Below are 14,970 nucleotides of genomic sequence, written 5' to 3'. Positions count from 1 at the left end.
TAAAAACTATACTAAGATAAACATAAAAATCAGAAACAAGTCATTGGCAGGCAGCAAATCCCAAGTCTACAGTTGCTCCCAAAGTCCACCACCTCAATTTTGGGATGATTCGTTGTCTATTCAGGTATTCCACAGATGCAGGGTACACCAAGTTGATTGTGGGGATTTAATCCCCTGCTCCTGAGGCTGCATGGAGAAATTTCCCTTTCTCTTCTTTGTTTGCACAGCTCCTGGGGTTCAGCTTTGGTTTTGGCCCCACCTCTGCATGTAGGTCATCCTCAGACGTCTGTTCCCCACCCAGACAGGATGGGGTTAAAGCAGCGGCTGATTAGGGGCTCTGGCTAACTCAGGTTTGGGGGGAGGGAGGGGTACATAGTTAAAATTGGAATGCAGGGGGATCCTGCGGTGGCAGAGGCCAACACGATGTTGCAACAGCTTGTGGGGAGCAATGTGTTCTCCCAGGGAAGTTGTCCCTGGATCATGGGTCCCTGGCAGTGGCGGGCTGCACAGGCTCCGGGTGGGCCCGGGGGTGGTGTGGAGGGTGACCTGTGCTTGTACACAGGATTCTTGGTGGCTACAGCAGCAGCATTAACATTTCACGCCCATCTCTGGTTCCAAGCTGATAGCCGCAGCTCGCACCCATATCTAGAGCTCGTTTAGGTGGCACTCTGCCTTCTGTGGGCACATGGGGAAGGAATCCCCTCTCCTTGCACACCCTGAAACAATGGTCTCTTGCCTCTTCAGCAGTTCCAGACTTTTTCCCAGACGCCCTCCCAGCTAGCTGTGGCGCACTAGCCCCCTTCAGGCTGTGTTCACGCAGCCAACCCCAGTTCTCGCCCTGGGATCCGACCTCCGAAGCCCGAGCCTCAGCTCCCAGTCCCCGCCCGCCCCAGCGGGTGAGCAGACAAGCCTCTCGGGCTGGTGAGTGCTGGTTGGCACCGATCTTCTGTGCGGGAATCCCGCCGCTTTGCTCTCCGCACCCCTGTTGCTGAGGTCTCCTCCGTGGCTCCGAAGCTTCCCTCCCCCGCCCACCCCCTCCCACTCCCGTCTACGCCAGTGAAGGGGATTCTGAGTGTGTGGAAACTTTTCCTCCTTCATAGCTCCCTACCAGAGGTGCAGGTACTGTCCCTATTCTTTTGTCTCTGTTTTTTCTTTTGCCGTACCCAGGTATGTGGGGAGTTTCTTGCCTTTTGGGAAGTCTGAGGTCTTCTGCCAGCGTTCAGTAGGTGTTCTGTAGGAATTGTTCCACGTGTAGATGTATTTCTGATGTATTTGTGGGGAGGAAGGTGATCTCCACATCTTACTCCCCCGCCATCTTGAAGGCCTCCCCCTGCCTTCTCTTTTGTCTGTATCTAATCTCCCTCTATCTCTCTTTTATAAATACATCTGTGATTACATTTAGGGCCTGCATAGATAATCCAGTAAAATGCTCCTCATCTCAAGATCCTTAATCACATCTGTAAAAACTCTTTTTCCATATAAAGTAAGATTCAGAGGTTCCAGGGATTAGGGCCTGGAGATCTATATCTATCTATATCAATATCTATATCTATGAAATGAGTTAAATATAAAAATATATATAAGCTTATACATACATATATATTTTAAAAAATATTTAACTCACTATTTAATGAGGGAACCAGTGAGATATTATAACCAGTTTAAAAGAGAATTCAAACAATGTGCACACATAGGCAGTCAAGAATGTCGAAACAAATTTACAAGTAGAAGTAAAAGTGGTCAGTATCCATGGTAATCACTGCATCCACTAGACAAAATTCACTTATATTTCTATTGTCAAAAATCATTTGCATTATTATGAGTATTCTACAACTTAGAGTTGTAACATGGCTTAAAGACATTAAAAAGCACAAGTAACTAAGAAAGGTATACTAGACAGGACATCCAATAAGTTCCCCACCTCGATTTCAAAGTCTTTAAAAAAGTTTTCATGACATTCTCTCCCTTCTTTTTTTTTTAAATAATGCCTTGTTTATTTTTATTTTTACAGGAACAAAATAAAATCATTATTATTATTACTGGATTTTAGAAACTTTAGTGTCTTTATATTCCCTTTTTAATGCCAGTTAATGTATTGATTTTAGGGTTCCACAAAATTTGGGAAACATTTTGATAAACTTCTCTTACTAGATATGAACTTAATTGACCTAGACGTATTTTTGAGGACCATGATTTAGCGTATCACACTTTATAAAGGCTAAATACAGAGACCTGAAAGTAAAATATGTTATTTTAATTGGTATCAATGTGAAGAGTTTAGACCAGTGAGTAGAAAGTAATGCATAGTATTTATTAATATCAATTACAGATTTACAATATTTTCTTTATTTTTGCTGATGCAACTATATTCATTCATTCAACAAATATTAAGTATCTGCTATACACTAGGCACCTATGAATTTATCTTCCTGGCAATGACTTTTTGTTTTTTTATTTACTTGTTTGTTTATTTTATTGGTATATAATTGACATACATTATATTAGTTTCTTGTTTACAACATTATAATAATTTTTACACATGGAAGTAGGCAGTAATTAAGTGACTAAGGCATATTATGCCTTTTAAACTTTGTGTTTGTGTGTGTGTGTGTGTGTGTGTGCACGCATTTAAAATTTTTGACCAAGAAGAAAGTGGTGAGAAACATGTTGGGCACTATGGAACTAAGGCTTCAGTTACCAAGAGAATAATGTGAATTGTAAAGAGCTTGAATATGTAGCTAGGGTGGTGGATTTGATATGTGTAGCTGGAGGTTGGGCAGGAGGTAGAGGCTTTGTGTTTATATATTTTAAAGCAAAGTTTACCTTTAAGAATGTATTCATTCATTAAACATTTTACATTTTAAAGTTTCTTATTTACAAAGATTTCTTTAAGGTCATTTTTTCCTGTTGAAGTACCTTCATCATGGTCTTCAGGTGGTGAAACATTAAACAGTAATTGTAAATAACAAGTGATTTTGACAAAACAGACAGAATGTTGATTAAGGTGAACATGAATCCAGTAACACAGGAGTCCACTGAACATAAAGATAAGCCCATAGACATGCTCTATTTTAGGAGCCTGAATCAATGGCGTCAAAATCAGAAACAAAGATATAGCTATGCATCCAAATATAAATGGCAAAGGCACCTGAAAGTTAAAAAAAGATTAAGATTAGTGATGACGTTGTCCTTAGGTTTCTATAAACAACATAAGAACATTCTCTTTCTTATGGAACAGATGTTTCCAAACTATTACATTACAGAAAGTAAATCAATGGCAGACTGAATGATTGTAAAAAAGTGGAACTGTATTTTATTCATTCTATAGTTTTCATGAATGCCTACTCAATTCATCAGATATTGTCATTTATTTACTAAAATTAGTGCTTCATTTTCAGGCATAGAAAAAATACATTTAAACATCATCAAAAATTAACTATGTCATTCTAGTATTAATCATTGAAGCATTCTTAGTTTTGGGAATTTGAAAATCCAGTAACATCATAACTGAAATATTTGTTTATAATGCTTCTTTAAGGGAGCATGTGTCAGTCTTTCTTAGGGCAGCACCATCAAGTAATAGAAACAACAGAAATACTGGAATCAGAAAAGTCTGGTTAGAAATGCAATCTCTGTTATTTTAATTGCTCATTCTTTCAAGAAATATTCACTGAATTGCTTAGTGGCATGTGCTATGTTAAGGATACAGAGGTATTTAGGACAAATAAAGAAGGTTCTTCTCCAGGGAGCTTGTGACACTGACTAGCAGTATAACTTTGGTCTACCTAATTAATCTGATCTTCAGACCTATTTGCAGAGAACAACCAGAAGGTGGTTCCCCAAGTGCCTGTTCCACAGGGACCCCAAACACGGCTCAGTGAGACCCTCAGGGCCCTGCACCCCTACCACAACTGAAGGAAGGACATGGTGGGTCGGCGGGTACTAATGGATAATTATGTTCAGAGGTTTTTAATCAAATATTCCTGAAATATGTGTGTGCTCTGTGTTATTACAGTTTAAATATAAAGTCTGAGTGTCGAAAGAAAAAGGGTCCTCTTAGACTCATTTGCAATGAGTTTTTTATCTAATGCTGGTCTCCTAAAATCTTTGTAAGAATTGCATACAGTGTACTTCAGTAAAATGTGCTCAACAAATGGCATTTCTTAATTAACTTTATAACAGTGATTTGTATACATTTCTTACTCTTCTATGAGGCTAAGAAGATTCTTGATGGAAAGATTCATCTTTATTTCTCTGAACTGCCTAGCAGAGTGCCTGAAACATAGCAGATAGTCACTGCATATTTGTTGAATAAATGGATGACTGAAATTCAAGATATTATTGTTTTCTTTTTTCAACTTGGGACATGGCCAAGAGGGATCCATTTTTTGGGGGGGGGGAAGAAAGTCAAAACTGTCTAAGCTAGTGTTTCTTAAAATATGGTCAATCGACCTCTCTGCATAAGAATCCCCAAGATAATTGATAAATATACCGATTCCTAAGACCCATCTAAGACCTACTAAATTAGAACCTCCAGGGGCGAGACTGGGAATTCAGATTTTTAACAAGCACACTCAAGTGGTTTTATGGTCGCTGGCATGAAATATGGGACTATCATTTTATTTTCCATACAATCTCTACAACCAGGAAGTATCTTAATTATATGGGCCACCGGATTATATTTATAACATGATTAAAGAATAAAACAAAGACTGTTTGGAAACTTATAGGATTTACATTATAGCAAGGTATGGCTTATTTTATACCAAGGCAAAATAAATGAAAATTATAAAAAGAAATGAGGGAAATAAAGAAACATGGATAAACAATAAATTTGGCTCACAAAATGCATGCCACAAAGCCCCATATAGATTCTGAAAGCAGGCCACCAAAAGGCATAAGCAAATCAGTTGTTTAGAAGAGGCCCAAGTATTCCTGATGCTAAGATCAGAGAAAATTTCCTCAGAGGATCTTTTATAGAATAAAAAATTCATCACTATCTTTTCAGTAAATATAACAAAAATTTGGTCTCTGAAATCAGAATGTGTGGTTTAAATCCCAGCCCTGATCCTTTTATCTAGGGTAATTTACTTAATCTCTGAGATTTAGGATTCTCCTGAGTTAAAAGGGGGTAAAGCTAAGAAAATCTATACCAGCTGTTTGACCTGAAACTGCTCACCCCTCCTTCTAATTCACTTTCTACACTATTGTCAGAACGGTCTTTTCAAATGAGAGTCTGATTTTATTTCTTTTGCATATGGTTGCTTAGGCAGTTGACACTCATACAAGCATACCCATCTGAGGGGGAAAAAGGGGGCTGATATCTAGCTCACCAGGCTCTGTGCCTGGGCACGGGGCTGGGACTGCCTAGAGGGAGGGGTGCTTTATTATATTTTGCACAAAGACACTCTAGGAACCTACAGTAGCCCTGCTGACATTACATAGAGGATAGTGATTCTATCTTGCTAGTTAAGTTCAGGTTCAAAATTTTTGTAATCACCTAAACTGAGGCTTAGATTAACATCTTATTGTATAAAATAAAGACCCTATCAAGGCCATACACAAGAAAAGTATGCCACATCACCCTCATCTGTTCATGGACTGAGGAGATGCTTTTGAGCTGGACAAAAAGCCCTCCCCTCAGAAGTGTTATTACCTAGCTCCTGAAAGATGACAATAAGGATAACATCTGTCTTCCTTGAGGAGAATCAGTTTTGACATTTTACTCTAGAAAAATCAGACCAAATGCAGCCCATACAGTCGATTACACATCAGTAAGCTGGGAAATGGAGGTCTGGTTCAGATGTTTCATAAATTTGACTCATGACTGGTTAGAAGCATCCCATATAGAATAAGAAATTATATTCCTAGACAGAGAATAGAAGTTTAATATTAACATTTTAATTTTGATTTACCTTGTAAGGTCTAGGTAGATTGGGTTCCTGGTACCTTAGTTTAAGTAAACCTATCATATGTAACCCTCTTAAAAACCATATTGCTAATCCTGAATATTTTATTAAATTGATCAAATCTGAGGTTATAATAACAACTGAAGTTAAGATGATTATCTGGCTGACAGCCATGGTTGGACACGAGTGGTTATTGAGCATCGAGAAGATCAAAGGCAGTTGTCCTTCTTGGCTTGCTGTGTAGATCATCCTTGATGCCGAAAGCACTGTACAACACATGCTGCTAAATATTGAAGTTGAAATTCCAAAAGAAATGACCCATTGCATGGAAGGGATTATTTTGTCCGTCCAGGTGACAGCAACAGCATCTATGAAAATTTTAGAAAAATTTCAAAAAAGTCAGTCCCTTTGCTTGATTGAAACTACGGCAATAATTCTTCACTTTCTCTGCAACCATACCCTTTGTAATATGCTTTTGCAGCTCCTTCCAAGAAAGGGAGTCTCTTTACTTATTCTTCAATACGGTCTGGCCTTGTGGTCTGTGTTGGTCAGTAGAATGCATTGGAAGGGGTGATTTGCCACTACATTTCAAACTTTCTAAGACTAGCTTGTGCATGGGATTTAGGAGGCACTTTTCAGGACTCAAAGTGTATTAAACTTAGAATAAATCTTATAAGTGGGACATTAAGCATGAGAAAGGCATCTAAATCAGGTGGGGGCTGGTGAGATGGCATTGCGAGGGAGGCAGAGAGATAGTATTTATTCTGGAAACACAGTAAATTGTTTAGAAAGTCTGATGTGTGGTGAGTGTGTGTGTGTGTGCAAGGGAAGGCAGGAGATGAGGATAGAAAGTTAGGCTTGAGTCAGATCTTGGAGAACCTGCCATGGTCAGGTTAGGAGCTCATAGTTGGTCTGAAGGAAGGTGATGATGGAGTGATGGTGTGGTGGTTGCAGCAGCTGTGAGAGTGAGACTGGGAGGAGATGCAAGAAAACAAGATGGTGGAATATTTAAGCAGGGAGATGACAGGATTAGATTTGTGTTTTATAGAGTCATCTCTAGAGACTGAGTGGAGGCTGGATTGGAAGGAGGAAGTTAGAGGTGAGCGTATACATTAGGAGGTTATTGCTGTAAATGAAGCAAGAAAAATAAGGGCCTGGGCACTGAGTGGGGGAAAGAAGAGGAGGGAACACCCAAAGAGAGATGTTAGTGACGTGGGTCTTTACAGAACTTGCTGCCTGGTTTGGATGTAGGGTGAAAGGCAAATTATAGTTCTCCCTCTCATTTTCATAGTTAAAAAAATCTCCTTTAGTGTGTTACTGTATTCCTGTGAGACCAAACTGTGGGAAGCAGTGTGTTTCTTTTTACTTTTAAAAATGTATATTCCTCTTTTTCTTTTAGAATCAACATAACATTTTTATACTAGTCTCAGAGAAGATGTATAAATGCACCTTTTGACTTTTGGGACCATGTAAAATATCGATTTTTTAAAAAATGAACTTCAAAGCTTCTTAGTTTTGTAAAGGCTTTGAATGCAGATGATAGAGCAGAACTCCAGTTCAGTGGTGTGACTCACTAGACTGATCCTCTTTGTGACCTCTGGCCTTGAAAACACATCCATTACAGGGGAATTCTAGTTACTGGAGTGACACAGTCAGCCCCTCCAAAACCACACACCCTATGTGTGTTCATAGACCCCTGTGCCTATTTGTATATACAATAGTTTTGGAGTCTATGTTTCTGTTGATGTATTATTTGACCTCTATCCAGAATATTTGAAGAGTTAGTTGTTCTCAATAAATGAATTTTCTAGATAACCAAACTTCTCTTCTTTCAGGAGTAATTATTTTTTAAAAATTAAAATTTTGTAGAATTTTTCTAATATATTTCAAATTCTACTCTGTCTTTTTAAAGTAAAGTGAACATAATTTAACATTTTTTAAAAAAGACCCAGTGGTGTCATAAAAATTCGTCACTTGATTCTGTGGAAATATAATTATTTGGTATTAAAATTTTTTTTTCTGATCATAAGTACAACATGCTAATTGTGGAAAATATGAACAGTATAAAAAAGGAAATAAAAGATATCTTGCAATATTATCATTCAGATGGTGCCATTTACTATTAACTTTTTGTTGTATCTCCATTTAGTCATGTATATGTTATATGATTATATGTATTAATAAAATTCATCATCTAATATATATTAATAAATATTCATACTATTGCTTGCTTTGCTAATAGGCCCTATTAGTGGTGGTTATGCTTTGATTTGGTTTGCTTGTGTTGAGACATTTTAGTATGGTGGTTGAGAACACAGGTCTTGGAGTCAAACAACCTGGATTTGAGTCTGTCTTTTTCAATTACTAGCTGTGTAACTTTGAGCACCATGCTTGATGGAATTGAGAAGAATATATTTTTGAAGGTCAGATCTCGCAAATTGATGTCCACATTTACAATCCATTACTAGCAATAACCTGATCAAGAAGCAATCTTTTATCATTAGAAGAGCATGACTGAGACCTATTTTTGAATCTTATCAATGCTGTTCATTATTTAACTTTCCTCGCTACAGTTTCCTCATCTGAAAAATGAAGATAATGAAGGTGGTACTGCTTGTTCCAAACAACTATTTTGAGGACAGGTACCTGGGTGCACCTTAAAGGGTGGAACATCTTCTAACAAAGTGTTTCTTCTTTGCCTTCTTGCCTTGCTTGCTCCTGTTTCTCCTCTTCTCTTTCCTCTTTCTCCTCCATGTCTCTCTTCCTCCTCTTCTTCCTCTTCCTCATTCTCTTTTCAGTTCTTGCTTCTTCACATTCTTCTACCCTTCGACCTTAGTCTTTAGCATGTGCTCATTTTTAAATAGATTGCTTAGATGATTATTTTTCCTTTCTTGTGAAAACCAAAGCAGGACCACATCACATTTACACTCTTATGGGTGTATCGAAAAAATAGCAGTATGTAAGAGTCCCTGTTTATTCAGAGGAGGTAGTAGTGACTATTTCCTCTTTGTCTAGACACATTCATACCTGCAGAGATGATTTCCCTGGGAGTCAAAACTGCCAGGTAGGATACATTAGCCAGTAAGTAAATCACAGCCACCATGGGAAGGACAGTAATCAGAGATTTGGGAATATTTTCACCAGGATTTTTTATCTCTCCTAAAAAACACAAATAAACTCATCAGAAAAGGTCATATTATTATGAGACTTTTGAAGACTTCTTTGTAATGAAAAGGATGAGAAATTATTATTCATGTGTCTGTTGTTTCCTCATCTGCTTGACTGATTCTACTCCTTTGCAAGTTTTGCCTGAAAGCTCGGATTTCTCACCATCTTATACTAAAAATCCAAATTTTCCAACTATTTCATGATTATGGATTTACAGTGATGGAAAAGACTATTTAATACAAGCTACTATGTATAAAATGATAAGCTACAAGGGTATATTGTACAGTGCATAGTATATAGCCAATATTTTATGATAACTATAAATAGACTATAACCTTTAAAACCTGTGAATCACTATGTTGTACACATGAAACCTATATAATGTTGTAAATCAACTATACCTCAATAAAAAAAGAGAAAGAAATGAAACAGGGATGAGAGCAGAGTGGGGGGCGGGAGGAAATTTGCATTAAATAAGTTAGCTGAGAAATGACATTTGAGGGAAGACCTAAAGGAAGTGAGGGAGGGAACTATGTGAAGAACTCAGTGGGCAGTCTTCTATGCAATGGGATCAGTTGGTGCAAAAAGAAAACAGATGCACCCCTCCCCCATGCCATGGCAGCCTTTTGTGAGCACATCTATGTCTTGCTTTGTCACAGAGGCTTCCAAAGTGTAGTATTGAATACCCATGACAGCAACAAGGACATACTGTGCTTTGTCTACATTTCAAATACAGAGGAAACTGCAGGGACTCAGAGAGGTTAAGAGACTTGCCCAAGGTCACACAGCAAATACGTGGTGAGGGCAGGATTTTAAACAAGTTTTGTCTGACACCAGACAGTAACCACTGCACTCTCCAGCCTTCATGTAGCTAGATCTCTTGGACCTTGAGGTGATGGATTTCCTGGACAGAAGGTGCAGAGTTCTTTTTGACACTTACTCCCACCCTCTTGGATAGACGTCCTCAGTTGGGAAAAATTTTGAGCTCCAATACATAATAAAGTTTTTAAACCAAAAGCAAGGATGAGCTCAAGGCACCTAACAATGTTTGGGTCAGTTTCTGTCAATTGTAAGGGCCTTACCTCAGGGGAGGAGACACTGCATCAACAGTGGATTCCTAAAATTGACATATTATCTCAAAATTCCTAAACATCATACTGTTTTTCTTAAAAACGAAATTCAGGGGAGTGGTTAAGAGCATAGGCCTGGACCTAAATGGTCTGGAGTTCTAACCTGGCTGTGACCCTTAATGGACTTTGGGAAACAGATTTTGCAGTTAACAACAAAGATTGCCAGCCCACAGATTTGTACAAATAAAAAATGTACAGTTGTTTAAAAAAAAGACTGTTTGGTATGTAGCATGTCTCTTCATCCCATCTGAGATATGTAATTTCTTCCTTTTTTCAGAAGTAACGGTTCTCTCATCTCTTTCCCTCAAGCAAATTGACCTCTGAGGAAGTACCTTTCTCATCCTTACTCTCCCAAGCAAACTTTTCCTACCTAGGCAAATTTACTGTATTAAAATGACTACTGGGTCATCATAAGTAAGAAAGGTGTGAATAGAATTCAGGGTCTTATGGGTTATGAATAAAATAATAAGAGGAAAACAATTTAGAGTCCATCAGGCAGTCAAGAGATTGTTTGAATCTACTCAAGCAGTGAAGGAAATTTGTCGTAAGCCATGTAGAAGAGAGTCTGTCCATCCAAATTCCGATTGGAAAGAAATCAGGTGATATTGATATAAAATCAATGTCAGCTGAATTGTGAGGTCTTGGGGTCCGCTATTACTATAGCAACAGTGTGACAGAACCAGCCTGTGCATATGTGACTTGAAGCATCAAGTGCTCAGATCACATGTCTTATCTTGAATCTGGGAAGTGTAAGTAACTGTGTGAGCTGGGATGGTCCACCCAACAGCTTCAATCACCTGAGATAGTGACCCTGATCCCCTGTGTGGGTAAATGACTTTACAACTTGACCGGCAGGTTCTCCTCTCCTCCAGCTTCTGTGAATAATGACTGCTAGTTCCCTATAGCTGAACCCTTCTCCTGAGAATTGCCCTTAGTCCTTGGGTGATTTGGCAGGGAGGGGAGGAAGCTGCCTTGCTTAGAAAAATCTAGAAGTTTACATTCTCCCCTCAGAAGCAGCCCACAGTCATTTATGAACTGATAAAAGGTACAAAAGCCTAATGACTCTAGCTGGGAACATTTTGTATTTTTCCTATTCTAGCAGTACTGTCTAATAAAAATATGCTGTGAGCCATTTATGTAATTTAAAATTTTCTAGTAGCTACATAAAAGAAAAACCAATGAAATGGAATTAGTAATATATATATTTATCCCCAGATATCCAAAATGTTATCATTGCAGTATGTAACATTTATAAAAAAAGTATTAATGAGCTATTGGGCATTGTTTTGCTCATTCAAGATTTTGATTTCTGGTGTGTATTTTACACCTATGGAGCACCTCACTTTGACTAACTACATTTTAGATGCTCACTAGCCATATGTGGCTGGTGGTAAGAATCTAGACACAAGCTATCTATTCTGTTTACAATTAGTTAGGAATATGACAGCTCAGGAACTCGGAGAACCAAACTTGAGGGAGAGAGTTCTTTCTAGCGAGGATCACCCATTTTGAGATGGAAGAAGCCAGATCTCTAAATTTGGTAAGTTAATGAAGTGCTGGTTCTGATAGCCAGCCCCATTCAATTAGCCACAAGTTCTGGCCGTGTTACTGTACTCATCGCATTCGACCTTCTGCTCTAATAGTCTGCAGATCCAGAAAATTTCACTAGACATTTCAAACACAACCATATTGATCTGAAGTTACACTTCTCTGTCAGTTCCCGTTATGGGATTCTTGTCCTTAATTCAAGGTTTAACTTGTTTGATAACAAATCAAACCAAGGAGTAGGGGGAGAATGAGATGAGTGCTTCAGACAGAATTGGGTCTAAAGCTGCACTGCGCTGTGTCTTTAGGTAATCATCACTATCAAGAACACCTGGGCTTGCTCTAGTGTGATGCTTTACTTTAGCCAAGGGGTGCACCAACATCTGGGTATTTATTTTTGCAGAACCCACCACTGCCCACTGACTAGGTGACCCTCGGAGGATGCAGTTCCAAAAGCAGTGACCTGTGAAACCCTGCCTCCATATATATCCAATATTTTCACTTATGACTCATGTGCCTTTTAATGGCCAAACTAGCAGCAAGGTGACTGTTGGCATAATTAATTTGTGCTAGGTAAATTAAAGTCTTATTTGAAAAGGCTTGATATTTAAAAATTTGTTAATTTTATTGCAAGAAATTTCAATGTTACATTTGTCAATTAAAAAAGGAAAATGCTAAAGTACTTAAAAATATATCAACTGTTAAATTTTTAGTAATCTACATGAGTGAGCAAAGTGTCTCATTGACTGGGGAACATAAAAAAATTCAATAATTCAAGAATTTAGAATTTGAAGAAATCATCACTAAAAGTTTTGATAAAGTATTAAGGACATTTCAAACATAAAATCTATAGCAACATTATATTTAGAGGAACAAACTCCGGTTTCTTATTAAAATTTTTGCAAAGATTTTGTTTGGAAGTTTTATATAACTTCAATATTTAATATATTCCTTAAATTTTAATATTCCTATAAGTTTAAAATGTAAAAGAAATATAGTGAATTGTTTTCTATTTATTTCTTTTGTTTACTGTAGAGAGCTATGCAACTATTACCAAATTCATTTGGTACCATGACATCAGAGGGGGCAGCATTGCCCTGCAGAAACAACAGTGTATATAAGCAGGGAGGCATGGATATTACACCAGTCCTTGAAATTGTAAAAAATGGGAAACATTTTAAATACCTCTAATGTGAAAGTGCGGTAAAGTCATTCTAAGGAATATTACGCAGCAGTTAAAAGAATGTGTTAGATGTCTAAGAACTAATATGGAAATTTCTCTAAGACATATTGTGGAATCAAAATTAGGATGTGAAATTTTACCAATGTGGTAGGGGATATATAAAATCTGTGATAGTTTTAATTTTTTACAAATGGATTATGTTAATATATTTCTTATATAATTGATATTTAACTCAAAATGTCTTGAAAAATTGTTAGAATAAAGTACGGTAAAATCTGAGAGTGGTCTTAATTTTCTCTTGAAAACTTTATAAAATTCCCAAGTTTGTGATAGGGGAGTGACCTGAAAAACACTAAATTCTGTGTATATTATATAGATAAGTATCTACCAAGTCTTAATGATGATTAAACTACATACATGTAGAGCATGCAGAACAGATTTAATTCAATTCCCCACAAATAAACAAATCAGATATATCTTTCTCCACAGACTTGTAGACAAAACTTTATGCTGCGACAAAACTATTTCAGAAAAAGATTTACCTGCTATGCTGTTCAGGATTGACGTGCCAGAATATGCAAACAATCCTTGTAGGAAGGCTTCTGCAATCTGTGAGACGTTAGGAAGTTCAGCGTCGAAAGCGTTCTCAAACCTGGCCACGTTCTCTTTTTTCCCAATCCCTAACAGCACAATCCCAGTGATGGAAATGAAGCAGAGGACAGTCATCTTTGTCACAGTACTGATAGTTTGAAACAAAGCCACTTTTTGCACCCCTCGAGTATTTAGAAGTCCCAAAGACCACAGAATAGCCAAAGCTAGACACTTCTTTGGTAGCTCTGGAGCTGGGCACCCGGCATAGAAAGGCTGAATTGTATAGGTAGATAGTAACAAGGTTTCAGTAGCTAGTCTTAAGGGATGAGTAAAAAGTTTGATCCAAAGACTGAGGAAAGCAACAGAGGATCCAAGAGATCTTTTGAGGAAATAATACTGTGCTCCACTTCTAGGGAATGTTGTCCCCAGTTCTGCGTGACTGAGAGCGGAGATCAAAGTCAGCACAGCACAAGCAGCCCAAATACTCAGGGAGACAGCTACATTCAGTGAGGAATATTTTAATACCCCTTTAGGAGACACAAAGATTCCTGCCCCTATTGTGGCACTAAATATTAAAATGTTTCCACGGAAGAATCCTATTGCCCTCAGGAGTTGCATGCTTTTGCCTTTTTCCTGTTTTTTTTTTTTTTTAAATCCTGAAAAATAATTTTACAATTTCATGTGGATTGCTAACTCTTATACATTCACCCCATGATTCTTCTGCAAAGTGCTTTCTTGATTTAACCATTGTCCTTACATAAGCATTTTATTACTGCCGTTAACTTGGTTTTGAAAATGATTAACTTGTAAATTGTTCTAAGATTTTGTGGACTCTTTTAAGGCCAGAGTTAAAATGTTTCTCATGTTAATTATTTAAAAATTCAAATATGCCCGGTGATGGCTGCACAACATTGTGAATATGACTAATGCCACTGAATTGTACGCTTAAAAATGGTCAAAGTGACAAATTTAGTGTTATATGTATTTTGCCACAAGTCTTAAAAAGTTGTAATATACAAAACCCATCTCTAAATGGGGGAGTCATATGGTATGTGAATTATGTCTCAACCACAGGTACTCTTGAGGAAAATTTTAGCCTGAATTGAACTTACTGCTATTGGAAATAGATGAGGTTGCTGGGGTTTCTATTTACTGATTCCTGATCCAAGGATGTTCCTAAGCATGCAGTAGATGGCTGTCTGGATTATTTATTGTATTACTTGTAGTTCTGGAATTAGAGCTGCACACAAGAAAAAGAGCTGGGGAAAAAAGAAAAAGAAAAAAAAAAAAGGAAAGGAGCTGGGGATGGACCATTCCAAGTATATAGAACTAGCAAGTATTTAAGCTTAGGGACAAGATAGCTGGCATTGGAGGTTTGAAGTGATTGGACTCTTGATATATTTTTAAAGTAGACCCTATAGAATTTGCTGATAATTTAGATGTG

At 37.6% G+C, this 14,970-nt stretch overlaps 1 protein-coding gene across 1 annotated transcript; it reads right to left on the bottom strand.

Annotated features, from left to right (window-relative positions):
* Positions 1 to 2,860: 2,860 nt before the first annotated feature.
* On the bottom strand, positions 2,861 to 14,268 carry LOC136136884 (solute carrier family 7 member 12-like). Its single transcript, XM_065895136.1, has 4 exons — positions 13,478 to 14,268; positions 8,937 to 9,068; positions 5,916 to 6,277; positions 2,861 to 3,148 (listed from the first exon to the last, which is right to left on the bottom strand). Exons 1-4 carry the CDS (start codon positions 14,142 to 14,144, stop codon positions 2,861 to 2,863), a joined length of 1,449 nt encoding a protein of 482 aa, XP_065751208.1. The 5' UTR covers positions 14,145 to 14,268.
* Positions 14,269 to 14,970: the final 702 nt, after the last annotated feature.

Source organism: Phocoena phocoena, chromosome 17, assembly GCF_963924675.1.
Source record: "Phocoena phocoena chromosome 17, mPhoPho1.1, whole genome shotgun sequence".
NCBI classification, from domain to species: domain Eukaryota; kingdom Metazoa; phylum Chordata; class Mammalia; order Artiodactyla; family Phocoenidae; genus Phocoena; species Phocoena phocoena.
This window is presented reverse-complemented; position numbering and strand designations above follow the sequence as displayed.